The 26,722-nt window shown below is 42.7% G+C and overlaps 1 protein-coding gene across 2 annotated transcripts in view; it reads right to left on the bottom strand.

Annotated features, from left to right (window-relative positions):
• LOC144769432 (ALX homeobox protein 1-like) overlaps positions 1 to 26,722 on the bottom strand; it is a 131,625-nt gene that overhangs the window by 61,963 nt on the left and 42,940 nt on the right. For both annotated transcript variants that reach the window (XM_078653528.1, XM_078653535.1), the window contains exons 2-3: positions 19,262 to 19,465; positions 12,882 to 13,033 (exon numbers count right to left, since the gene is read on the bottom strand). In XM_078653528.1, coding sequence (XP_078509654.1) covers positions 12,882 to 13,033; positions 19,262 to 19,465 — 356 coding nt within the window. The remainder of the gene's footprint in view (positions 1 to 12,881; positions 13,034 to 19,261; positions 19,466 to 26,722) is intronic.

The raw sequence follows: 26,722 nt of genomic DNA, 5'->3' as shown, positions 1-26,722 counted from the left end.
TCCAAAAGTAGGTAATAGGAGATAGCGATGTTAGCGACTGTTTCCTGTCGCTAACATCTTGGCACACCCACTTTGCATGTCATTAGCGATAAAGATCGCTGACATGCAAAGTGGGTCCCAAGATGATCGCTATCTCCTACTAGCTGTCGCTAACTGAATAGGGCGATAAAGTTATCGCCGCTTTAGCGGGAAAAATTCCCGCTAAAAGCGTCGATAAGGCCCTTGGTAATATGCCCCCTAGAGACCCCCCAGCCAAGAAGTCTAGATTTAGTGTTCTAATGCACAAGATGCTTACTGTTTTTCAATTCCCTAAGCCTGTATTGCTGATGCCATGCAGTGCTGCATGCTTGTGGAACAACAAAATAGGGCTGAGACATAGGGACACAGAAAGAAGCAGGCTGCACAGAGCCACACCACTAATAGTTTGTATGCATTTGTCCATGCCTGTTTTTGCATCTGCTGGCACACTAATGCCAGAATTATTTTCATGCCAATGCTTGTTTAAAATGTCATATTCCAGCAGGGATAAGCAGAAATTAGGACGATCTTGCGTTACCCCTTCCTGGAAATTGTAGGTGGTGGTATTAAGTCTAAGGTCGCTGGCTTGCGAGGGGTCCTGAGAATGGGTATATCTTTACTATATCTTTGCTTTTAGTCTGCCAAATTGGTCATACTAAGCCAGTGAAAAAGAAAGACTCTCCCTATGTTTAAGATAATGGCATGGGAAACTTTGGATTATCCTAGCAATGGAATAGGTTCAAGTAAAGTTAAAAGAGAAAGTAAAAAGATTTGGAAACCATAGCTGGACTATATGTTAGAAAGCTTACTGACTGTAGCATGCCCACTGAGAGTCAGAACATTGCAGCTCCTCACACAACTAAGAACTACTTTGTCATGAGTAATTATCAACATATGTAAACGTGACTCTAAGGTCAATAGAGATTTAGGAAGAGGAGGAAAAACACGTCACTGTGCATCTGGCAAAGCTATTCAAGTAGTCCAGAGGTGAATGTTTTCGTGGACAGTGAGAAGGGTGGAAGGATTTCCTCATTGTTTCCTTTCCTCAGATGCCAACTTTAAAACCCTATATTCTACTAGTAAGCCCCTTGATGGCTGTAGGCATCTCTGTATTTTTATATTGAAATCTCATATAATGAAGTACGTTAAAAATGTGTCATATGTTATGTTCCAATTTTAATTAACACAAAAACAAAGTTCCTGAAGTGCATTAGTCTAACTGGAAACATATTGGTGTCAGGTGTACTTCCATAAAAGCATAAGGAATCCCTGCCTTTATGCTTTTTACCATTCAGAATATGTGTTCCTTCCTCTTTCTTAATCTTGCAATCTTCTATATATAATGTTATCTGCTCACATGGAGTCTGGGTGTGTTATGCCAATGGCCTTATCTTCCAATAATAATGCTTCCCTTCATCATGTCTATGTTTCTGTACTCTAGTTCATAGTTGCCTCATTTATTCATTCTTTTATTACAACTTAGTTCATTCTTCCAGGACTGCAAAGTCTCCCCTATACCAGTCAATTTTATTTTTTTTTAAACTTTATTTTAAGGTTTTGTCAATGAGAAAAACAGGTAGGTGCATTTAGGTATACACAACACAGCTCATAGTCATCAATTCGTACATGTAGCCGGGCACATCAACATGGTAAGAAAAACATACCAATATAACCTCACATTCAGCATAAAAGACCTTACCCCTTAGGTTTCGGACCGTTCAGATATGTGAATGCCGCAAGGCAACAAATCTAAGCAGCAACACAAATGTTCAGTTTAGTCCATTAAGTATTCACACATGCTTAAAGATGCCTTAAGTAAAAAGCGAGTAATCCCATCAGTTCGAGTCCTTCACGCCTATTCATCTTAGCCTGTATTATATCATCGAGCAGCCACTCCCCAATCTTGTACTCCGTTCCTAACTTCGCTGTACCATATCTCTTACGAGGACGTGTTGTGAACTATTACATGGAGGAATTATGCCGTGATTCGTGTGGTTTCTCTGCGTTACCAGGGTCATCACTCTCTAGTAGATAGCACTGCAGTGGAGCCAAGATATCAGCCGGCCTTGAAGAAACCGGCAATAGTTCAGCATAGGTAGCAATCTGTTCCTGACAATATGTAAGATCTTGGAGCGGTGTCTTAAATTTGGGGGCTCTACCTCTTCCCCACCTACACGCCACTCTTCTTTTAGCCACAAGGAACGCTAGTGCAATGAATTTACGGTGTGTTGCCTGTATCGGTTCTACGTATCCCAACAGGGCAAGGACTGGGGAGGGTTCCACTACTGTATTTACCATCTTGGATATCGCTCCAAACACCTGGCGCCAATAGGTCTGCACACCCTCACACTCCCACGCCAAATGCAAGAAGTCGGCCCCTGGAGCGTGACATCTGTCACAGGTGTCATTGTCACACAGGTGAAACCTGTGCATGCAGACTGGAGTGCAATATAGCCTGTGTATACATTTGTAGTGTATTATTCTAAATTTGCTGCTCGACGAGACGCGTTCAGTTTGTTGTAAGCAGAATTCCCATTGCTTATCTGTGAGCTCAGCACCCAATTTGTGTTCCCATTTTGCCTTAGTTGCAAGTGGCTGCCTGTCTTTCAACATGTGTACTGTTCGGTAAATTGTCGACACTAGTTTTTTAGGAGTTTCATTCTGAAGTATACAGTGTAGTGGCGCAAAGACTTCAGGTTCATTAGGAAAATCGGGTGTAATTGAATTCCGTCCTTGACGCAGTCGAATGTAAAGGAAGGTGCCGAGAGGAGACGGGCGTGCGCCAGAGCATAAATGGTCTAACGCACGGAATGTCCTTGCATGATATAAGTCCCCCCATGTTGCGATATGGAAGCGTTTAGCGAGTTTGTGGAAGATTGTCTCCTGTAGCAGGGGCATGTCCAGGTGATAGGTGAGCGGTAATAAAGGTGAATAGATCATAGCCGCGTCTAGCATGGCTCCTAAGCGAGCCCAATCCCCGATACCAGTGAATGATTTGAATATAAAGGAATTCAAGATACCTTTCCAAACCTATGTCAAAACACATAAAAATCATAGTCTGCCTAATCAAAGAAAGAGGCAACAATTCAGTTCAAACATCCCTTTTTGTGTAAGAATGGATGATGGCTAACAATCTCTGCTTTAAAGGCTGACAATTGGAAAAAATGCTCTTTTGCAATCTGAAGTCAGAGAAACTACCATTTCATTGACCACCTTCGATGGGTGGACCACCCAACCCTCGGTCGAACACTTGAAATCTTGAAGTCATCTTTGAGCTAGTTCTTTTGCTTATCCCTCGAGTTAACACAGTGACACACAACACTCATCAACACCTAAATATGCTTAGTAAAGTCACTCTGAGGCTAAGCCTTCTTCACAAAGTGGATTTTGGACGTATGTTGACTATATCGTACCTAAACTGTTGCAACAACATGTGCATTGGTCTTGAGAAGGAAAGCACAAAAGCACAAAATTGGGAAGCAAAATAACCAGTAAGGCTGGAATAAAGTCAGATCATATCACTCCTGCACTTTGACACTCAAACAGAGGGGAACATTTAAGATGATATGCATTATACGCAGAGCATTCTCATTTGTAGACCCCAGATGCCTTCGATCGACTTACAACAACTGGATCACTCTAACAACATTTAACTAGAAGAGTGCTGGTGGTAAACACTAAGCACCTGGGGTCTAGTGTCCTGGAGTAGTATGACTCTAACATGTCTGAACAACAGGACCACCTCAACTGCAGAAAAGATGTAAAAATGTCCCTGTTCCATCTACCACTCCTGGCCCTCACCCTAAAGCACCTGATCACTGGAGTCAACAGTGATATGACCCCCAACTATCTTATCAAGCCTACTACGAATATGGATAAACTTTCTTTCCTGCTGCCTCCAGGCTTAACCTATCTATCTCAAGGTCCCTTTGTTTGTTGCGGAATTGGACTGCTTTCTTTGTTAGCCATGAATACTCCTGCCTTCCCCTTCTTCCTGGCTCCTCTCCTCCTACTTACTTTATGGTGGTCTTAAGCAACTTCTAGTGGCTTGTCTAGCGCCTGAGAATTTAGCAATAAATGAATAAATCAATCAATGTATAAATAACAAATGTTAGCAAACGTCTTTCTTTTCTGATGATGTAGCCCCTAACTAACTCATCCTGGCACTACCTCATCCCACTTGGGTTCTGCAAGCCACAGGAAGACTTGTATGTGTGCAAGGGCAAGCAGCTTCCTCGCCTGCGTTTGTTCTTCTATAGCCACTCATGATCATACTTTTTGCCTTCGTAAATCAGTTTTCCCTGGTTCTCTTTTACACATTTCATGAGCTAATGCTTTCAGATTGCTCACACAGACTACATTTAAAAGGAGTATTTGATGATGTGGACTCCATATTTGCAGCTCTATTCCCAGAGTTTTGTTTGCGTAAATGCATCTTTACTCTGAAAAAGGCATAAAACAAACACGTGGAATGTTCTTACAATCCACAACTTTATATTAATCATATAAAGGTAGAATCCACATAACTTGTATTTGTAAATCTATGCAGGTTTTGCAGGACATATGAAGGAACAGACGGGTATGGGAATAGAAGTGAATTTGTAGGTAATATATGTATGAGATTCAAAAATGTACATAGGGAGCTACCCTTTCTGGCAGAAAAAGGATTGGGTCAATAATCTAATAAAAACAGAGTTCCTTCTCCTGGATTCATTAAATCTAGGTGGTGTTACGATCCCAAATGGGGGATGTTTTACAACAAAGAAAGGGGTTGCAATGTTGCACCGGTTACCAAATTTACAGCTAAGTGTATGTGGGGCCTAAAGATACCATAAAAACCATGAAACATTTCTGTTTGTTAAAACATTTTTCATACATTTATTGGAAAGAATAACATTTTGGTAGTAACATGTACAAGTCATATACACAATTGTTTTCCATAAAATTGAAAAATTGAAAAAAATAAAAAGCATACAATGTACTTAAAACTTGCTAATCTAGCAATATATAACATAACATAAACATTACACCATCATATTCACAAGTCAAGGGATTGTTATACGAACGAAATTGTCGACGCGGCGTTTCGGTGCCTCTTTCTATCTTGCACCTTCTTCAAGGACTCGTTCACAGCTTAATTTTATCTACAAAAATATATCATAATACATATCGTTAGGTCCATACTTTTTTTTTTACAGCACTTGCACTTAGATTTTTATAACATTTTGACTATTGTCCTACTATTTGGTAACCCCGAACATTTTGCAAACCCTTATCTAATTCCTCCTGGTAGTATATTACTACATTCTCACATCTTAGAGGTGAGGTGAGCGAGGGAATAGTACACTTAATGGTTCATCATTAATATTCATATCTTAGTTCTATTTCCTTGATATGACTGGGCTTTTAAACAAATTTGTTATAAAAAATGGACCAATAGATTTTGTTTAGTTCTTTACTATTGTATCCCGCCCGTTGTTTTTCTTTAACTTACCCAGGTATGATCTTTCCTGGTTTTGTTTTATAAGTTTGTCCGAGCACGTTTGCATCTGCTCATGTTTCTTTCATCCTTTTATTCTAAAGGGGGAATACACATTGTTTTAGATTACTCCATTTGTTAAATAATTGTTATAATTTAGATAAGCATTCATGCATATCTTTACCTTGTATATGTATTATGTCGAAACTGTCCTCGGGATTGGAAGAAAATGGACCAACTTCAATCCTGTTAAAAGGATACATTTTTGTTGTAAAGTTGGTCTTCTTGTTAACTAGTTGCAACGTTTTCTATTTGCCCATGTTTGTTTTTTTTCTTTTAGAGATTTTATATCTTCATATGTTTCTGAATTATCATTTTACCTCCACCCCTAATCGGTATTCATAAGTCAAAATCGACATGTTGACAGTGGCCACATCTTATTATTTCAAGGTTCACTTTTAGATTTATTTCTAAATATGTTTTCTTATGCTTATCGTTCCCTTACATCTCTAATTTTTCTTCAAAGTAAGATATTTAATCAGGCTTACCAGTCCTATTTTCTTGATCTTTTTGACAGTTGGAGGAACGCCTCTGGGAGCTACCTTGTGCTATTCCGTAAACCACTTTCTCTGAGGAGCAAGTAGCATTTTTAATTAATTTTTAATTTAATTTACTTTACTCACTAACAAAGCTGAGTATTTGTCCTGGTTTTCTTACCTCTGTGGTAGAAGGGAAACGCTTTGTGATTAATCCTTATATGCTTTCATCATAGATTCAAGGGTCACTTTCTTGGAGCTTTTTTTTAAAATTAGCTGTCCACTCTAAAGGAAATGATAAAGTATAGCGTTTACTGCTCTTGGCATCATTATATATAACTCCTATCTGTTAAGGTGTAGCTTTTGGCAAAAACCATTCTCTTGCTTACTTGTAGCTGGTAGCTGATCTACGGGGCGTCCTCCTCCTCCCAAGGTTGATTCGAAGTGACTTACTATTTCTCTGTGTCTGGTATTTATACTCTCCTTAATTGATTGATTGTTATAACCTGTTTTGTGTAATTGTTGATTAGTGTATATTCAGAGGTGAATTTGAGCGAACAGGTCGCCATCTTGTAGTGTGTTTTCTGTCTCATATATCCTTATTGTAGACTCACTCTTGCCTCTTATGGTGTGCGTCTATGCTCATAAGATATTTATTGTCTTTAGTTGTTGATATTATACTAAGGTTCTTTATTGCAGCCACGATAGTATGTGCAAGCTCTCTTGCCGATTTCCATTAAGGTTAATAAGGAAACCTACTTTACTCTATCGGTATTACTATTAGAAAAATTTCCCAAAAAATAAAAAAAAATATATATATATTTTTGTGCTTCTCATGGCACTACTATATTTTATTTTCCTCGATTTCGGTCGTGATGTGCTTTTACCTAAACTCGATCCATCCCGGCCGGATTATCTATACGGCCTCCATTTTGAAACGGGAACCAAAAACAATTTACCATCGGTCATGGTGATTGTTACTGAAGTATGATGAAGTCGGTGTACGTAAATCGTGTATTCATCCTTGCCCTGGAATGATTATTTCTTGGAATATAAACATGATATGTTTATAAATGATCTCGATCAATTTGGATCGGGTTATTTATACGGACATCATGTAGGACTATATGCCAAAAACTGTGTTCAGTCGCCATCATAGTATAGGGACAGAATCTTCAGTCTTTATTTTATATCGTGTCACATTTGCCCGTTGTGGTTGTATCCTTATGCTGAACGGGAATATATTGTTTTTAAGAGTCCCTTAGTTGATTTATGCCTGTTTGTTTATTGCTTTTTGGCCGCCATCTTAGAGCGGGAAAAGCTCGTATTCAAGTAAAGCTATTGAAACTGCTTATATTGATCATTATTTATTCATTATTTGTTCGTTTCACCCCGAAACTAGTTGGTAGTGTCTAAAGAAATATATTAATAAATATAATCTATTGCGACAAAATCAATGTTTGTAATCTTCACTTATGTCCGAACAGTGTTGTGTCACATATTAATAATAGATCGGCTGGTGGTGAAAAAGTATATATGATTATTCTTACACTTCACTGTGAGTGCATTAGGGATTATGCATTCAAGTATATATTGTTAGCTCTTATTATCCCTATTCAATTTCAACCAGGGACTCATTCTCATTCAGGTACAATTTGACATATTCATTATTTCTACACTTGTAGAAATAATGAATATGTCAAATTGTACCCGAATGAGAATGAGTCCCTGATCATTTATAAACATATCATGTTTATATTCCAAGAAATAATCATTCCAAGGCAAGGATGAATACACGATTTACGTACACCGACTTCATCATACTTCAGTAACAATCACCATGACCGATGGTAAATCGTTTTTGGTTCCGGTTTCAAAATGGCGGCCGTATAGATAATCCGGCCGGGATGGATCGAGTTTAGGTAAAAGCACATCACGACCGAAATCGAGGAAAATAAAGTATAGTAGTGCCATGAGAAGCACAAAAATATATATATATTTTTTTTAATTTTTTGGGAAATTTTTCTAATAGTAATACCAATATAGTAAAGTAGGTTTCCTTATTAACCTTAATGGAAATCGGCAAGAGAGCTTGCACATACTATTGTGGCTACAATAAAGAACCTTAGTATAATATCAACAACTAAAGACAATAAATATCTTATGAGCATAGACGCACACCATAAGAGGCAAGAGTGAGTCTACAATAAGGATATATGAGACAGAAAACACACTACAAGATGGCGACCTGTTCGCTCAAATCCACCTCTGAATATACACTAATCAACAATAACACAAAACAGGTTATAACAATCAATCAATTAAGGAGAGTATAAATACCAGACACAGAGAAATAGTAAGTCACTTCGAATCAACCTTGGGAGGAGGAGGACGCCCGGTAGATCAGCTACCAGCTACAAGTAAGCAAGAGAATGGTTTTTGCCAAAAGCTACACCTTAACAGATAGGAGTTATATATAATGATGCCAAGAGCAGTAAACGCTATACTTTATCATTTCCTTTAGAGTGGACAGCTAATTTTAAAAAAAAGCTCCAAGAAAGTGACCCTTGAATCTATGATGAAAGCATATAAGGATTAATCACAAAGCGTTTCCCTTCTACCACAGAGGTAAGAAAACCAGGACAAATACTCAGCTTTGTTAGTGAGTAAAGTAAATTAAATTAAAAATTAATTAAAAATACTACTTGCTCCTCAGAGAAAGTGGTTTACGGAATAGCACAAGGTAGCTCCCAGAGGCGTTCCTCCAACTGTCAAAAAGATCAAGAAAATAGGACTGGTAAGCCTGATTAAATATCTTACTTTGAAGAAAAATTAGAGATGTAAGGGAAAGATAAGCATAAGAAAACATATTTAGAAATAAATCTAAAAGTGAACCTTGAAATAATAAGATGTGGCCACTGTCAACATGTCGATTTTGACTTATGAATACCGATTAGGGGTGGAGGTAAAATGATAATTCAGAAACATATGAAGATATAAAATCTCCAAAAGAAAAAAAACAATCATGGGCAAATAGAAAATGTTGCAACTAGTTAACAAGAAGACCAACTTTACAACAAAAATGTATCCTTTAAACAGGATTGAAGTTGGTCCATTTTCTTCCAATCCCGAGGACAGTTTCGACATAATACATATACAAGGTAAAGATATGCATGAATGCTTATCTAAATTATAACAATTATTTAACAAATGGAGTAATCTAAAACAAGGTGTATTCCCCCTTTAGAATAAAAGGATGAAAGAAACATGAGCAGATGCAAACGTGCTCGGACAAACTTATAAAACAAAACCAGGAAAGATCATACCTGGGTAAGTTAAAGAAAAACAACGGGCGGGATACAATAGTAAAGAACTAAACAAAATCTATTGGTCCATTTTTTGTAACAAATTTGTTTAAAAGCCCAGTCATATCAAGGAAATAGAACTAAGATATGAATATTAATGATGAACCATTAAGTGTACTATTCCCTCGCTCACCTCACCTCTAAGATGTGAGAATGTAGTAATATACTACCAGGAGGAATTAGATTAGGGTTTGCAAAATGTTCGGGGTTACCAAATAGTAGGACAATAGTCAAAAGGTTATAGAAATCTAAGTGCAAGTACTGTAAAAAAAGTATGGACCTAACGATATGTATTATGATATATTTTTGTAGATAAAATTAAGCTGTGAACGAGTCCTTGAAGAAGGTGCAAGATAGAAAGAGGCACCGAAACGCCGCGTCGACAATTTCGTTCCTATAACAATCCCTTGACTTGTGAATATGATGGTGTAATGTTTATGTTATGTTATATATTGCTAGATTAGCAAGTTTTAAGTACATTGTATGCTTTTTAATTTTACATTTTTTTCAATTTTATGGAAAACAATTGTGTATATGACTTGTACATGTTACTACCAAAATTTTATACTTTCTAATAAATGTATGAAAAATGTTTTAACAAACAGAAATGTTTCATGGTTTTTATGGTATCTTTAGGCCCCACATACACTTAGCTGTAAATTTGGTAACCGGTGCAACATTGCAACCCCTTTCTTTGTTGTAAAACATCCCCCATTTGGGATCGTAACACCACCTAGATTGAATGAATCCAGGAGAAGGAACTCTGTTTTTATTAGGTAATATATGTAAACAGAAAATATTTGGTACATTATGTCTATTTCTGTTAACCAAGGAGTGTGTATACATACCTCCCACGCTACAGATATCTACCTTCCAGAGAATAGGCCTAAACACTTCACGTTGTCTGTGTTCAAGAAATATATGGGGAATTTACGGATCCAGAGAAGTCTGTGAATACCCCCAAACCTGTCAATTATGCATGCTTAGGCCTGGGGATAAAAAAATGGAAAGAGGGAAAATGTACTGGTGCATTTACTCTAATTGTGTACAAGTTATCCCTCATCGCGACCTCAAAATCTCGGAATAGCGCTGTAATATTGCAGCTGGGCAAAAATGCAAAGCGCAGTTTCAATATTTCTGCAGTATTAACGCATGGAAATTCCAAGAAAAGATGAAGGAACTGACTTTAGTGTGTCAGAAGTGTCAGTGTCTCAACCCTACCTGACCAGTAAATCTCTACTCTGAAGGCACCACTTCCAGCGGATGACTGGTCTGATCAGACTTTGTGGTTATTCTTTTATAGGCTGGGGTGCTGAGGCTGCCTGTTGCTTTTTGCATTTAGTGAACATTACTATCTATAATACTGATTCCCTGTCTCCAGCATAACAGACCTCATTATACAAAAAATGGAATCTACAAAGTTAATTAGAGCTGTCAGCTAACTATGTTTATATTTTGAAGCCTATCTCTCTCACAAATTCTCCTCCATCGCATTGCTAGGCTCCACAAACCAAGACAAGATCAGAACATCTTTCTGGTCACACAAGCACCACACCAAAAGCGCGGCCCACGTAGGATCACATCATAAACACCAAAGGGGGTCAACTCTGTCTGTTGTATAACTTTTTTCGTACAGCATGGACATTCCAACTGGCATCAGTGGAATCCCCATCTCTCCAGGACAACAGAAGAACACAGCAGTGATTCCACATTTTTAAATTTTAAAGGAACCACATTACTACAGATCACAACAAATACAACACCCTGCCAATCACACACTTCCCACAGTGTAGTGTGCTACCCGTCCCGCACTGCACTTCAGTGCTCCACTACATAGCTGGCAAAGTTTCAGATTGCTTAAGTGTGACATTTTCAAATTTTTAGTGTCATTATGACTGACATTCAATGACTATGAGTGACACTGTCTCACAAGCAAAAATCAAGGAATGAAGACGCAGGAAACATATAAACATCAGAAATTACAGCCATTCCAGCAACAAGAAACTCAATGAAGATCTTAAAACTACTACAAAGCACCAGAAATGGAAGGACTCTATATGACATGAAACACAGACTGCATTGTTGCCCCATTTTAAGAGTGCTTAGGTGAGCAATTATCAAGTTTTCAGCGTACTTATAAATGACATACTACTACTAATAGTATGATACTAAGAGCAAAATCAAGCAATTAAGTACATTGAAACAGATAAAACAGAAGAAATTACACTCATTTGAGCAAGGACAAACAATAAAAAGAACTGCTGCAAAGCACCTGATCCTACTATAAAATGATTGTATGCCCACAATCTACTCACATTCCACATGATTTTACACTTGTGATCACTACTACTGCTTGCAAAACCACAGACAAATTGCATGCATACATTGACAGGAAACTAGTCGAGTATTCTATATAATTGTTCTGGGCCCTGCCAGCGTACCAGCAATGTCTTCCTGGGGGACCAGCAGGATTTGTTAAAAAACCTGATCCTGTCTGGTGCTAGTCACGCGCTGACCAGTGACAGAGCCGGGCAGGCTGCTGAGACATGAGTACATTAAAAGAGGCCTTGCCCTGCCAATAAACAAGATTTTCTAACCTAACAGTTACTGCATATTTAATTGTGATTTTAGACCGTGTGCGGTGCCTAAGTCTTTTTTTCATAATCATCAATGTTATTGTTCATGTGGAGTTTGCAAATAGAAACAAAACCAGACAATACCTCAGTCCACCTACTCTTTTCTTGCAAAGCAGTCAAGCATGGCAATTCAGAAACAGGCCGCTCGAGGCCGCAGTCAGCAGTACGAGCTGGATTCTTCCGTGGACCGCAGAACACCGGGCCGGCTGCATTCAGGGCGGCTCAGCTATGCACAGACTAAATGGTGGTGTGCTGTTCAGTCAATCTCAGCTACCCGCCGCTAGTGACGGTTTGACGGGTTGGGTGGTCCAGTCACGGGATGATTTCCATTTTGGATTTAGGTAGAGCTGCCTGTGCCACTGCATTGCGAGCAGCCAAGGAGCTTGAATTTATCCATGCTGGGCACACGCTGCGGGAATCAGGAAGTCCCGCGTCCTATCAAAGTATGAGGCTGACTGACAAAACTGTTACATTGTTAGCAGCTAGCTGTGAGCAGCTGCCTTAACCAAACCCCAACCCTCAAGCCTTCCGGTAGCAGCGCGTAGCAAGCTGCAATTCCAGATTCTAGTAATGACCTGCATAAGCAGCACTCTTGCTTGGCAGCTCAGGATGCGCTTATAATGCATGACTTTGCATTTCAGTGCGGTGAAACGGACCACCACACTTGAATGCATTAGTCTAACGCCCGATGCGTGGTACTTGGCAGGGCAGCCACTACGGGGTATGAACCACTACATTATTGCTGCAATCCACATCACTGTGTTCTGGGTAGAGGTTTGAAAACATACACAAAGCACTCAGCTAAGTAAAACAAATTCTTAGGAAACAAGCTCCATTTTGTGATTACCTGGACTCTTGTTTCTGGGAGGCTGATGGCGGCTGCCAGCTGCTCTCGGGTCTGAACGTCTGGGTAGTGCGTCACCCGGAAGATCCGCTCGAGCTCACACACCTGCTCAACAGTGAAGGTCGTCCGGATTCGCCGCTTCCCTTTTATCCTATCTGTGCATGAAGAGCATCACCAAAACAAACTATGAGACGCACTGAAGAGTTGAATGGACAGAAAACCCCAAAAATGTTTTAAACAAACGGTTCTTCGTTTTTTGTTGCCCCTCTCCCCTCCTCCAACTGAATCACTCCTAGAAGTCGGGGGACCTCCGCCTACGCAATTTCTATGATTCGAACCTCAAAGCAATACACAAAAATACAGAAATAAGAATCATAGTCCGTACTAGGTTCTGGTTTCTTTGCCTGGACTGCTAAGGCTACTGGCTTAGCTTTTGGTCCCCTATTTCAAATTCCTTCACCTTTAAAGAACGTTTTAAAACATTTTCAGTTTTATACGTTTGCTATTAAAGTATAGGTGCTTGCTTAATCTGCTGCTATTACTTGCCTCTACAGTTGCTGACCCCCTGAGTAGGCATTAACATAAAGTACCATCAGGAGCCAATGTAACCGAGAGTAAGAACCACTGTTTTAACCAAAGCAGACACCTAGATAACACATGCTTGTAATTTAATTTCTTTAGAATAAAAATGGTAATTTTCTGTTTAAAATTATGCAATGTCTCTACTACATCAAAATAATCTTCATTGCTTTATTTGAGGAGAGTCTACTTCTGTTAGTCATTCTAAGTTCAATGCAATATAAACATTTACAGTATTATTTTACTTCTCCATTTTTTAACATTAATTAAAAGTGCATCTTGACACTGTTGTCATGTTATGAAAACATCTTGCCCCCTTGCACCACCGGTCCAGACAAAGATTCACCATTCATGGATGAGAAAACAACTATCGGATCTAGGGGAATACTATGCCAGGACAGCAATCGGAAAGACCTTTACTTTGAGCAACTGCTGTTATCAGTAAGTATCCTCATATTCCCTTGGCATTGATTGTAATCACACTGATTACCTCTTGGGAAAGCAGTATCATGTTGGCTAGCATGAATCAACAAGAATCACAACAACAGTGTGCTTATGTGCCACCCATGCCTTTTTTCAGACACCAAACAATGCCTTGTGTACTACAGTTCTTCACAAATAAGTATCATATGCCTCACTGAGAGCTATAGTTACCCTGGGCTTGTAATGTGCACACTGGTATGTGGCAAGGTTCAGGTAGCAGCATTGCTGATATCATGTAAGTTCACACCCTAAGGGTGTTTTGACGGCTTACAAATGCTGCAATAACCATGTGTGTTCTGGTGGGTACAGTCTACCTATCCAAATAATCCTGCAATACAGCAACCTAGACCCACCAGTTGATGTTAACCAAGACAGCATTTTTCCCTGCCTTACAGGCCCAAAAGTCATAGACAGAGGTTCTGAAACACTGAACCGAGTCTAAACCATATTCATTGACTACTCAGACACTTCCTTAGCTTAAAACAGCCTGGGTGGAAAAAACCCATAAAGGAGCTCATGGTCATAAAAAGTCCCCAGATCACCCATCCTCCAAACTGAGATGTTCTAGGTGTGGACCTGGAAAGCTTGAATTAAGATTAATAGGGATAATCACAGGATAGCTATGTTGATGGCAGACTGGACGCTCATCAACAATACTCTGCAACTGCCAAGCTACTAGAAGAACAGTCTCTGAGATACCACTATACAGAGACCTGAACCCTTGAACTGCCAAAAGACCAACAAGAACTATTTGAAAAACTCCAGTGTTAACCACAGATTTAAAAAAATTGGGGGTGAACCTAATTTCTCGTGCAACAACAAGTGTAAATGATTGCCAGGGGTGGCGGTGCCTTTTCAGAATCAAATTTCACCTATTTTACTGAAAGCAGACATCATCTCGATAGAACAACCTTCTCTGTTTAACTTACACGTGCTAGTTGTAGCCAAGCCAAGACTAGTCCTGGGCAAAGCAGCCAGAAGGATGAAATAGGAGTCAACTGAGAATCTAGGGTGACTCTACAGCCCCCTACTTAACCAATAATCTACATTATACTATATGTTAATCTTTACTATACATTTTACTCCCTCATTTTGGCTCGTCAATACCACTGAAGGGAATCAGAAGGAAGACAAATAGAAGATAGCCAGGCCATGGAAATGAAAATGCATTGACACATTTCGAGAGAAGGAGTCTCCAAGCAGATAACTGGAAGCATTGCATCTTCTTATCCAAACATATTGACGAATGGTTGCCAATATACAGCATAATGGTGTGAAAGACTAGCGGACATAGGAAAAAGTGCCCTGAACCTGTAAATGCTCAAATCAAACATTGAGCACACCCATACTTGCTCCTTGAATAAAAGTAATACCCAATAATAATAGATGCTGCTCCATTTCGGAGTAACAGACATAGATCCATCAAAAAGCAAGTTTATCCTTGATGGTTTACTTAGCACACAGCAGCCTTGTCCAAATGGATCTGAAGGCTTACTCCACCACTGCAATAGAGAAACAGCAAGGTCTGCTGAATGTCTCACAGTGCTCACCAGGTTGAAGAACATGCTTAATCAGCTGGTGTTCACAACCTATATGTCATACGCTGGGCAAATGTGGTTTCCCCTGTCCTTTGGTTGTTTATGGAATTGCAATAATTGGCATGATTAGAGGGGCAGTACTACAAACTCATCCGATGCTCCCATAATAAATGTGGCAGTTTAAAGAACGGAGCGGAACTGCTTCTCCAGGCTTCCTGCTTGTCCTCTTAATGAGCACACACGCTGGGTTGTGATAAAAAGCGATGCTAACTGAGTGCGCATGCACCACAAAGAGTTGCCTGGAAAAGAGCAATGCCACGCGCTTACCTCTCAGTGGATAATTCTGAGCTACTAAAAGGGGTGTTGTAAAAAAGATGTACCAAGCAAAGTAATGGCTGATAATGCTGTGGCGCCATAGTTATAGATAAGACTGGCCTGTCTTTTAACAACAAAGGACTTGAACAACACTGAGCGTCTGACTCTAAAATGGCTGCCACTGATTTCACATGGACAAGCCCCGTGGCTGAAAACCCCCAGCCTCAGAACCACAGTGATCAACAACCTCGACCTACCCCTGTTCCCCACCCTTTTCCTGCGGAGTCTAAAATGCATGGCCGATCCCCGGTGGAGCTGCTCCGAGAGCTATAGGGGAGATTGGCTCTGGCACACCGCTTTGAGCGTCACCTACCCAGCCGGTTTTCGGACATTTGTCTCGTTTTCTCCTCCGCTGCTGCCCCCTTCCTTTGGACTCCCAACTCTCCCCGATCTATTTTTTTCCCTCCTCTTTGCTCTTTAATTGTTTTCCTGTTGAGACCTAGCTGTTTAGTTGATGCCCGGTGGAGCTACCCGATAGCTAAAGAGGAGATGGGCTGTGGACTTCATCCTCGGTCGTCACCTACCCAGCCGGACTTTGGGCAGACTCTTCTTCGTCTCTCAATCCTATCTACTCCTACCCCGTTACCCTTCTAAGCTCCATTGATATCGTCTTCTACTCTCTTGAAATGTTTTTCTAGTAACTGAAGTAAAGTTTAATTGATGTAATTTTGTAATTCCCGTGGAACCTTATGTAAAGCCCTCTGATACCTCCGGGTCTAGCCAGCGCTATATAAAATTCTCCCTCAAAAAAAAAAAAAAGGATGCAAAGAATAACAACCAAATGGCATCTTAGAGATCGAATCTAGTTGAAGAATAATGGGGGGAAAGCACGGGCGTGAAGATGGTATAATGTCTTGACCCGAGTTCTGATCTGATAGAAAGGTTCATAGCATGAGATCATCACCACATGCTCTGGCAGAAAATGATGCCCTGATGCACAGCTAGTAGTAATGACAGGCTTCACAGACCACATCATAAGAGAAAACACTCTGCAGGACACTTTCAGTATGGAAATGTGTCCTCACTGCTCTCACTCCACTTGTAGAAAACATCTTTATTAACTCAATGTAACAGCTAAACCTCTGAGTATGGACTGATGGAAACAGGCACCCTTTTCCGTATCAGTCTCTGGGACATTGACCTAAATTCTGCTAGCAGGAGCTGGGACCTTTGTACATATTCTTTTAGATTTTCTTGCTTCACCTTTATTTCAGACATTGTTGAGATATTCATGTCATGGTCTCACTGTGCCCTCTACTTAGATAGGATATCCAGTGCTAAAGCTGCATACTCTACTTTATAAGTCAAATTAGCAGCTTTTGCTTGTTTACACACAGGCTGGAATCACCAAGGCTGTCTGCAAAGACCCTTGGTTATAATCCACTTCCCTCCCTTGAGACCATAGAGCATGTAGCCTTCTCCTCTTTTGAAACATTAGAAATCCATACGCCCTCAAGGGACTTGATTTGAATGGTGCAGCAGGTGCAGTGGCTCTGGGGCCAAAAGCTCTAGGGACCCTACTAAATGCAGAATATTGCTACATTTTACTACTAAACAGGCAGTCACAAGTGTTGTTATCTAGCAGGCACAAGGGCCATGTTTTCAATCCTGCTGCAGATAAAGTGACACCAGGCCCAAAGCTCTAAGAACCCCTCTAAACACTGAATATTGCAATATGCTACTACTAAACAGGCAGACACAAGTGCAATTACCTACAGGCCATAGGGTCTTGATTTAAATGATGCAGGAGGTGCAGTGACACGGGGCCAAAAGTTGTCATAACTCCTCTAAACACCATATATTGCTATATTTTACTACTTTGGGCCCGATTCCGATCTGGGTCGGAAAGCTCTCCGACCGAGCCGGATCCGGAGTGTTTTCCGACCGAGCCAGACTCCCATAGAAGTCAACGGGAGCCAGTCGTACGACGCGTACATGGGCTCCCATTGACTGAATGGGTATGTCTCGCAATAAGGTGCCCCCTACAGTGGGTACGCGTCGGTGCAATCCACAACGTACATGCTTGTGTTGGGGAGACCCTTGGGTCTCCCCCTGTGTCCGAGTCGTAAGGCTACTGGTGACAGGAGGTCCGATGTGGACCGCTAAAGTCAACTTCCCAGACGTATTGCGAGCCGGAAACTTCGACTCGAACCGGCTGTCCGACGCGTGCATTGTACTGGGTCGTTCGTAAATCGCATCCATTGCACGGCACGGTTTGCTTACGGACGAGACGTACGGAGCGGTTCGGACCCGGAAACGGTTCGGTCGGAGAATTCGTGTTGCCCACATCGTACTTATTTGCTCGTACATCTGTACGAGTCGGGCGGAAAAAAAGTGTATGGCTTGTACTTTTTCCGTCCGGATTGCATTAGGTGCCCTTCCGAGCTAGATCGGAATCGAGCTCTAAACGGGAAGTCATACATGCAGTTAGCTTGCAGGCACTAGGGGCATAATTTGAATGGTACAGCAGGTGCAGTGGCACCGGGCCCAAAAGTTGTCAGAACTCCTCTAAACACATAATATTGCTATTACATTAATTAATTCTAATATTTCCCTCTTTCATTGTCTAAATGTTGCTACTACTTACCCACTCTATACCACTTAGTAACAGCCCACCTTTTTATACATAAACAATTCATAACACTTTAACAGACTTTGTGTAACTTATATTGTACAACTACTCAGCAAGCTACAACTTACAACAAAAAACAGCTTATTATTTATCACATAGGCGAAACCTAATGCATCTATCAATGCTTTTTGGAATTTACCACCTATATTTGAGCAAGAAAGAAAGTGGTCGCATAATGATCTCTCAGTTTACCACTGATGTCTCAAACATGGAATGCAGAATACTAGGGTTGCTTTCTCTTTCTCTGCTTGTCTAGAGTCTGTGTTACTCCAAATTGCAGTCTCCCAGATGCTATGGGGCACAAGTCTGTACCTTAAACAGGCCACAACTACATTTTGGATTAAACATTCCCATCTCCGTATGGAAGACCGCACGTCCTTTGTCTTTGTTCCCTATCAGGGTTCACCCTGTGTTTAGTTTCAGATTTTTTTAAATTTTGGAAACCTGTAAGAGATTGAGTGTGCTTATATAACATACAAACTGCATTATTATCAAAAATCAGGATTTACGTTCAAAGATAAGACAATATCTTTTTGTCTTTTTCGTTGGTGTGCAAAATCATAATTCCAAATGTGTCATTTGTCAAAATTAATATATTTTTTTCAATTTCTCGAAAATGTACACAAATGTATTTTTTGTTGTTACAACTCTGCAATTCAATCTGCAGGGGGATATCTGTAAAATGTCAGCTTGGAACAGAAGCACATCCCTCCAAAAGACCTGCGCGAATAGACTCTACAAGACGATAAATCAAAAGAGGGAAGGAGGCTATTTACCCGAGAACGAATTTTCATGCAGCTCACACATTTCATCACTTTCCTCTTCCTGGCATGTTTCTTCTAAACTCTTCTCTTGGTCCAGGATGTGAAAGGTGCATGGGTCAGTCTCACTGGACTTCCTGTCCTGTTCTAGTGAAGCCAGACCAATCCTGCCCACCGTAGTCAACCGTGTCTCGGGGGATGAAGGCCGTAAATGTACATCTGTGAAGATATTGTAACATTTACAAATACACTAATGTTTGTAACACATACACAGAGGTACAAAAATAAACATTGGAACAACTCGATCCACATTCTAAATTGATACAATCTGATTCAGTTTTGATACCTTGTAATTTTAGTCTGTAATGATTAGAAAGCGCAGCAAATAATAAATCACTGTAGAACAGGGTCATATTGCCTTACACTCCTCCAAAGAACATTAAGATAAAATAATGTAACCACATGTTGAGGAAGCACTGTTAAATAATAAAAAAGAGAATTTACACAATTATGGCAACTAGAATTCACAATTATTTTCTAGGCTTCTCTGCACTGGGGTATACACCATTCTTGATTCATTGTATAATTTTTTTCTGCTACAGGATTTCCGTACAAGGCCATTTTTGTTTATTTGTTTTTTAAAGTCCAAGTCATTTTTGTCCTGGTTAAGTGAGCTGGTCAATGGAACCCCGAGTGGTCCTGAATCTCACAGTTCTCTTGTTATTGTCGCTAATGATTCTTAGTTTATAGTCTAGGATGTGACTTGTTCTTCGTTGTCCTATCATGCCAAGATCTGTTTTGTTTTTAACCAGTTGTGGCAGATATCAATGATCTCATTCATTGTTCTTTGTGTCCCTTCTTTGATGTATTGGCTTCTTTCTCTGTTTGGATTGCTCTTTGCACCTTGGTATACTTAGTGCTTTAAGTGAATAAATCAGGTTGAGCTGAATAATACCTCTTGTCTTGGGGAAATTTGACAGCAATGCTTGGGCACTGATGGCCAGATTTACAAACAGCATAAAGCAATACTACCTACATACTGCAAAATGCAATTTAAAAACCTATGCGCGGATATCTCCACCTCCACCTCTCCTATCTTTTCTGACCGGCGATCTATGCAGATGGAAGTTTAGTACTTATTAGTAAATGTAGGGGGCAAGAATACTCCCCTACAAAAGAGGCTTAGAAAGCATAACACCTACTGAGAGTGGGAGTGATCAAGTTAGAGTTGGGTGGTGGGATGGTTACTATCTAGTTCTTTGTTTGATAATACTAGGAGAAGAAATGAACGCACGAGAGAGGCTGGAGAAGCATTGGACCAGCGGCGTCCTTGCCCAGCTGTTTCCTGGTCTTGGCTCTGGGAGGATCACAACATCCAGCCTGCTCACTTCCTACTTGCAGCGCATGGCCGCCTAGTTTGGGCAGAGCCTAGTGGCCTTTAGCTACACAAGGGCATTCTCGGCGATTATGGGCAAGCACAAGGATTGCCGTGCACGTCTGGGGGGTGGAATAGCGGGAACGATGGATGCTTTCTTAACCAGGGCTGAGTCGGTTTTGACCCACAAAATCCAGCTAACTGAAAGGCGACGCTCACTGGATTGCCTTGTTTCCGAAAAGAGTTCTTCGACAGGCCATCTACATATGACTAATTCCCCGGCACTCCCCTCTTTTTATGGTCTCTCGCATGGTCTTTCGCATGCCGACGTCAACAACCTGATTGGGGCTGGGTTGTCAGTAGACCAGGCATCTGTGCCTGTTGTTGCTGATTTTGTTGGCTCAGCCGTCCAAGAGGAGCCCACTGGTCATGAGTCTGTACCCATGCACGGAGATGCAATGCTGGTGACATCTCTTTCTTCTACGCCATTGGGTGTGAGCTCAACTTCTTTTCTTAATCCCCCTGAGCTACCAGCTGAGGTTCCGTGAATTCTGAACACGTTTCATAAAGGTCATGGTTTTGTTACGAATTTGATATTAGCGAACCGTAACTAGTTAGTACGACAAGTGAATGAAAATGAAAAATGAATGAAAATACATTTCTACAGCGCGATTGCTGCCCTGGGGCGTCCAAGCGCTAGGGAACCAGAGGGGGATGTAATGAGGCTGACAGAGACCAGGAGGAGGGGGGGGGCTGGCATGATTACGGAGATTTGAATAGATGGGTTTTGAGTTGCTTGCGGAAGGAGGCAAGGTTGGGATTAGATCTCAGATGAAGGGGGAGAGAGTTCCAGATTTTTGAGGCGTTGAAGGTGAACATTCTTCCACCTGCTCTAGACCTTTTGATTCTGGGGACTGTTGCCATAAAAGCCTGACTAGAACGTAGTTCACGGCCTGGGTGGTATTGGCTGACTAGGCTGCGCATGATTTTTGGGCCCGAGTCCCAGAAGGCCTGATGGGCGATGCACATTGTTTTAAAGATGACTCTTTTTCGTACTGGTAGCCAGTGAAGGCTGGTCAGTGCCTTTCTGACTGGAGTTCTTCGTGGAATTTGCAGTAGGGTGCGGGCCGCACAGTTCTGCACCAGTTGTAATCTATTTAATGTGTACTCTGGGGCTCCCAGATAAAGGACGTTATTTGAGTCCAGGCGTGATTGAATTATGCCCTGAATAGCTGTTTGTTTAGCCTCCATTGGGAGCAAGGGGAGGACCTTCTTCAATGTCCGGAGAAGTCCAAAGCAGGTGGCGGAGAGCTTTGTGGCCTGGGTGTTAAAGGTAAGATTCCTGTCCAGCCATACCCCCAGGCTTTTGATGTTATCTTGCGGAGCCGGGGGGGGGCCTAGACAGGTGGGCCATAATGACTTGAAGAGGGTCGGATCAGCCGGGCCTATCAGCATGAGCTCCGTTTTGTCCCCATTCAGCTTTAGTGAGGACAGCGTCATCCAGGACTTCACCTCCTCCAGACATTTGGTTAGGCCCCCCGATGGAGAATGTTGGGCTTCCTGCGCTAGGGAGACCACCAGCTGTGTGTCGTCCGCATAGGAAATGATCTTAACTCCATACGGACGAACTACCTCAGCCAGTGGCCTCATATAGATATTAAAAAGCGCAGGACTTAGAGAGGAGCCCTGGGGGACTCCACACTTCATAGGTATGCTGGAGGAGACGGCTTGTCCGTCAAACACCTGGAACGACCTGTCGCTTAGGAAGGATTTTATCCAGAGCCAGGCCTTGTCCACAATGCCGACGTTTGCTATACGGCTCAGTAAGGTGTTATGACTGACCGTGTCAAACGCCGCGCTGAGATCAAGGAGGACCACTGCCACTGATCCTCCTTGATCGATGATTTTCCTGGACTCCTCGACAACCATAAGGAGGGCAGACTCTGTTCCATGCTTCGGCCTGAATCCTGTCTGGGTAGGGTCTAACAGCTGATTGCTTTCCAAATAGTTGACCAATTGGAGATTGATGTATTTCTCCGCGATTTTGCTTACCCAGGGGAGTAGTGAGATCGGGCGGTAGTTGGCAAAGTCCGATGGATCTAGATAGGGCTTTTTTATTAGTGCTCGGACCATTGCCTTTTTCCAGGCAGGAGGAACAGTGGCAGAGTCAATGGACGCATTCACTAGGTTCTTGATGATGGGTAGAACCGTCTGGGATGCAAGTAGCATTGTCTCTGGGGGGGCCGGATCTGTTGGTGAGCCGGATTTCACTTTCCGAGCTGTGGATTCAGTTGTTTCTAGGTCCATACAGGTGAAGTGGTCGAGCGTGGGTGGAGAGGCTAGCTCAGGGTCTGACCCTCCGTTGATGTTATGAGGTGACGGAGAGGCAGTGCTGGTTGGAAAGGCAGTGTATATTTTGTTCACTTTGGCCGAGAAGAATTCTGCCAGGTCGTTACATTGGGCGGTTGATTTCTCCTCGTGAACACTAGAGGGGGGTGGTTTAATCAGGGTCTGCAGGGTTTGGAAAATTTCCCTGGGTTTGGAAGTTGAGGTTAGGATCTTATTCGAGAAATATTTTGTTTGGGCAGTTTTTATCTCCTCTTTATAGGTTTTTATTTCTTCCCGATATCGGGTTTTGTCCTCCATAGAGTAGTTTGATCGCCATTTCCTTTCTGCTTTTCGGCAGTGTCGCTTTTTGTCTCTAAGGGCTTCCGTATACCATGGGGCTGTTTTGTGGGAACGTTTAGCCGATGATTTCTTGAGGGGGAGAATGGTCTCAAGGGAGTGCAAAATCCAGCTTTCGTATTCCTGGTTTGCCAGACAAGGGTCTTCATTATTTGAGGGGGGGTTTTCCAGTAGTTTGTTTATCCATTCATCTACTTGTATCCGTGCCCACAATCTCGCGTATCTAATCGACGGGGTAGGGGGAATGGGTTTCTCAGTGAGCCAGATGAGGGGCACCAAGGAATGATCAGTCCAGGGGAGGGGGACAGGGGGTTCAGTTGATAGCTCCGCACAGTTGCTAAATACTGGGTCCAAGAGGTGTCCCTTTGTATGGGTAGGAGTGTTCACTCGTTGAATAAGTTGTAGTGCGGCCAGGTCATCAGTCAGGGTAGTGGCCGTTGCGTCTGATGGTGAGTCGAAGTGTAGATTAAGGTCACCTAACACGATGAAGTTGGCAGCAGCGCAGATGCGAAGTGCTACTGTTGCTGGGAGACTACTATGAAATTGTTTCGGAGGGCCGGGTGGGCGGTATATCAAGGTGCCCGAGAGGCAGTGGTTGGGGGAAAACTCCAGCGCGAAAGCTAAGTTTTCACAATCTGGGATGTTTTCCGTGATAAGTCGGCAGCGATATTGGTCTTTTATTATAATTGCTAGTCCTCCCCCTCTGCCATCTAGGCGGTCTTGACGAGTGATTTGATAACCAGCGGGGAGAGCGGCAACCACATCGGGATCAGAGTCGGACGTTAACCATGTTTCCGTAAGAAACAGTGCGTCTGGCTTGCGTTCTTCTAGTAGGAGGGATATTTCCAACCTGTGTTTGGGGAGGGATCTGCAATTTAAAAGAAGCATGCGGTATTCGTGGCGTGGGGGTTTTCTCTGCCTTGTGGGGAGGGAAGCACTGCATTTTGGACAGCTGGCAGGAAGGGGTGTGGTATCAAGAGCGTACCTTCGACAGTCATGTTCCAAGGGTCTCAGGTCGTGAAGGGCGGCCGAACTGTAGGCCAGGGTCTGGTTTGCCTGGGTGGTAAGTGGTATGGCCCCTGGCCCAGACTCGGCGCGGACGAGCGCAGACGAGCTTGCCTTATGCGCGCCTTCGGCGCGCATTCGTCGCGCCCGCTGCGCTTCCTGAAAGGACACATTTTTATAGGCAGTGATCAGGAAGTGCACAAGGGGGCGTTGTCTGTCCGGTGGGCGTGGCCTATGTGGTCCCAATGGCGGCGAAAAATAAACAAACACTCTCCGGTGGCAGCGTGTTGCTCAGCTGGCCTCCCGGGGGTTTGTGCAGTGCGAGGTGCTCAGGAGGGGGGTAAGTGCAGCGGATGCTGGATTAAAACAGAGCAAATACAGTTTTAAAAGATGTCAGCGTTTCCGTTTCTACTCCCGGCTCAAGCCTCAGGAGGTTCCAATTTTAGTAATAGCAGCGCTAGTATTCAGCGCGCTTTTATAGCGAGGAACGAGTGAGGGGGGCGTGGCCTGTCCGGTGGGCGTGGCCTATGTGGTCCCAATGGCGGCGAAAATAAACAAACACTCTCCGGTGGCAGCGTGTTGCTCAGCTGGCCTCCCGGGGGTTTGTGCAGTGCGAGGTGCTCAGGAGGGGGGTAAGTGCAGCGGATGCTGGATTAAAACAGAGCAAATACAGTTTTAAAAGATGTCAGCGTTTCCGTTTCTACTCCCGGCTCAAGCCTCAGGAGGTTCCAATTTTAGTAATAGCAGCGCTAGTATTCAGCGCGCTTTTATAGCGAGGAACGAGTGAGGGGGGCGTGGCCTGTCCGGTGGGCGTGGCCTATGTGGTCCCAATGGCGGCGAAAATAAACAAACACTCTCCGGTGGCAGCGTGTTGCTCAGCTGGCCTCCCGGGGGTTTTGTGCAGTGCGAGGTGCTCAGGAGGGGGGTAAGTGCAGCGGATGCTGGATTAAAACAGAGCAAATACAGTTTTAAAAGATGTCAGCGTTTCCGTTTCTACTCCCGGCTCAAGCCTCAGGAGGTTCCAATTTTAGTAATAGCAGCGCTAGTATTCAGCGCGCTTTTATAGCGAGGAACGAGTGAGGGGGGCGTGGCCTGTCCGGTGGGCGTGGCCTATGTGGTCCCAATGGCGGCGAAAATAAACAAACACTCTCCGGTGGCAGCGTGTTGCTCAGCTGGCCTCCCGGGGGTTTGTGCAGTGCGAGGTGCTCAGGAGGGGGGTAAGTGCAGCGGATGCTGGATTAAAACAGAGCAAATACAGTTTTAAAAGATGTCAGCGTTTCCGTTTCTACTCCCGGCTCAAGCCTCAGGAGGTTCCAACAAGTATGAGTGTTTTCATCACGTTAGACCGATGGATTCACTACGTATTTAGGGGTTTGGTTCTGAACCCTTGGGTTCCATTTTGTGTATGGCAGCCATTTTGTGGTTGCCCTCACATAGGCCGATGACTGTGGCTGAACAAGTCCTTTAAGTACATATACCTCCAGTTCGTGCTGACTCCTGTTTGACCTGAGTGAACTGACCCTGTTGCCTGAAGCTGACCTTGTTAAACCAGTTCCTGCCCTTTAGCTGATCAAGATTAAGGATCAGAGCACAGGACATCGTAAACCTTTATTGCACACAAATATGCCTTATCCTACTCGCACCTGTTTCTGCTCCTTTCTTTATGGTCTGTTTACGATGGGGATTTGCCCTTTTTTATTATGGGTTCATTCGACCTGTCTTAAGAAGAATGTTGGGTTTGACCAATGATTGATCATGGGCCGGGTAACTGAAAAGTGGGTTTTACCGTCATGCGATACTTTGGGTGTGGATACATGTGATTGGACAGTTTGTAAATGTTAGGTATTTGTCTGGAATGTGATTTTTGGCATAAAAAGGGATGACTTGCTTTGTAAAATTGAGCAGTCTCCTGAGAACTCATACCGTGATGACTTCTAGGACTTCTGTTACTGGCTGCAGCCAATAAATTTGATCTTTGACGCCACCGAGAAGAGTCCTGTGTCTCTGTATTCTAAGACAGGTGATACCCAAAGACTTTGGGCGTGCCCCTGGCGCCGCCGGGTCTTAAATAACCCGGTTCTTCAGTTGGCGCTTCCAACGTGGGGCGACTTCAGCGGTACCGGTCCAAGCCTGAAGATCGTGAGGACCTTCGTGAGGAAATTCTGGAGGTCGGCCACCACTTCATCGACCCCGACATGTCGAATGTGGACTGAAGGTCTTTTCTGCGAGGCTTCCCGCTTTCCTGACGGCTACGAGGGACTGCTGCCCTGACTGTCGCCCTGTCTTGGACCCATTTGTGATGCTTTGTACGGCGAGACGATAGACGGGTTTTCTGGTGGCGTGACTGATACCTCAGTTAAGTATAAGTGGGTCGCTCCCAGTCCTTAGTTTTTGGTTCTTTGGTTCTTAGT

This window comes from Lissotriton helveticus, chromosome 1_1, assembly GCF_964261635.1.
Source record: "Lissotriton helveticus chromosome 1_1, aLisHel1.1, whole genome shotgun sequence".
In the NCBI taxonomy this organism is placed as follows: Eukaryota; Metazoa; Chordata; class Amphibia; order Caudata; family Salamandridae; genus Lissotriton; species Lissotriton helveticus.
This window is presented reverse-complemented; position numbering and strand designations above follow the sequence as displayed.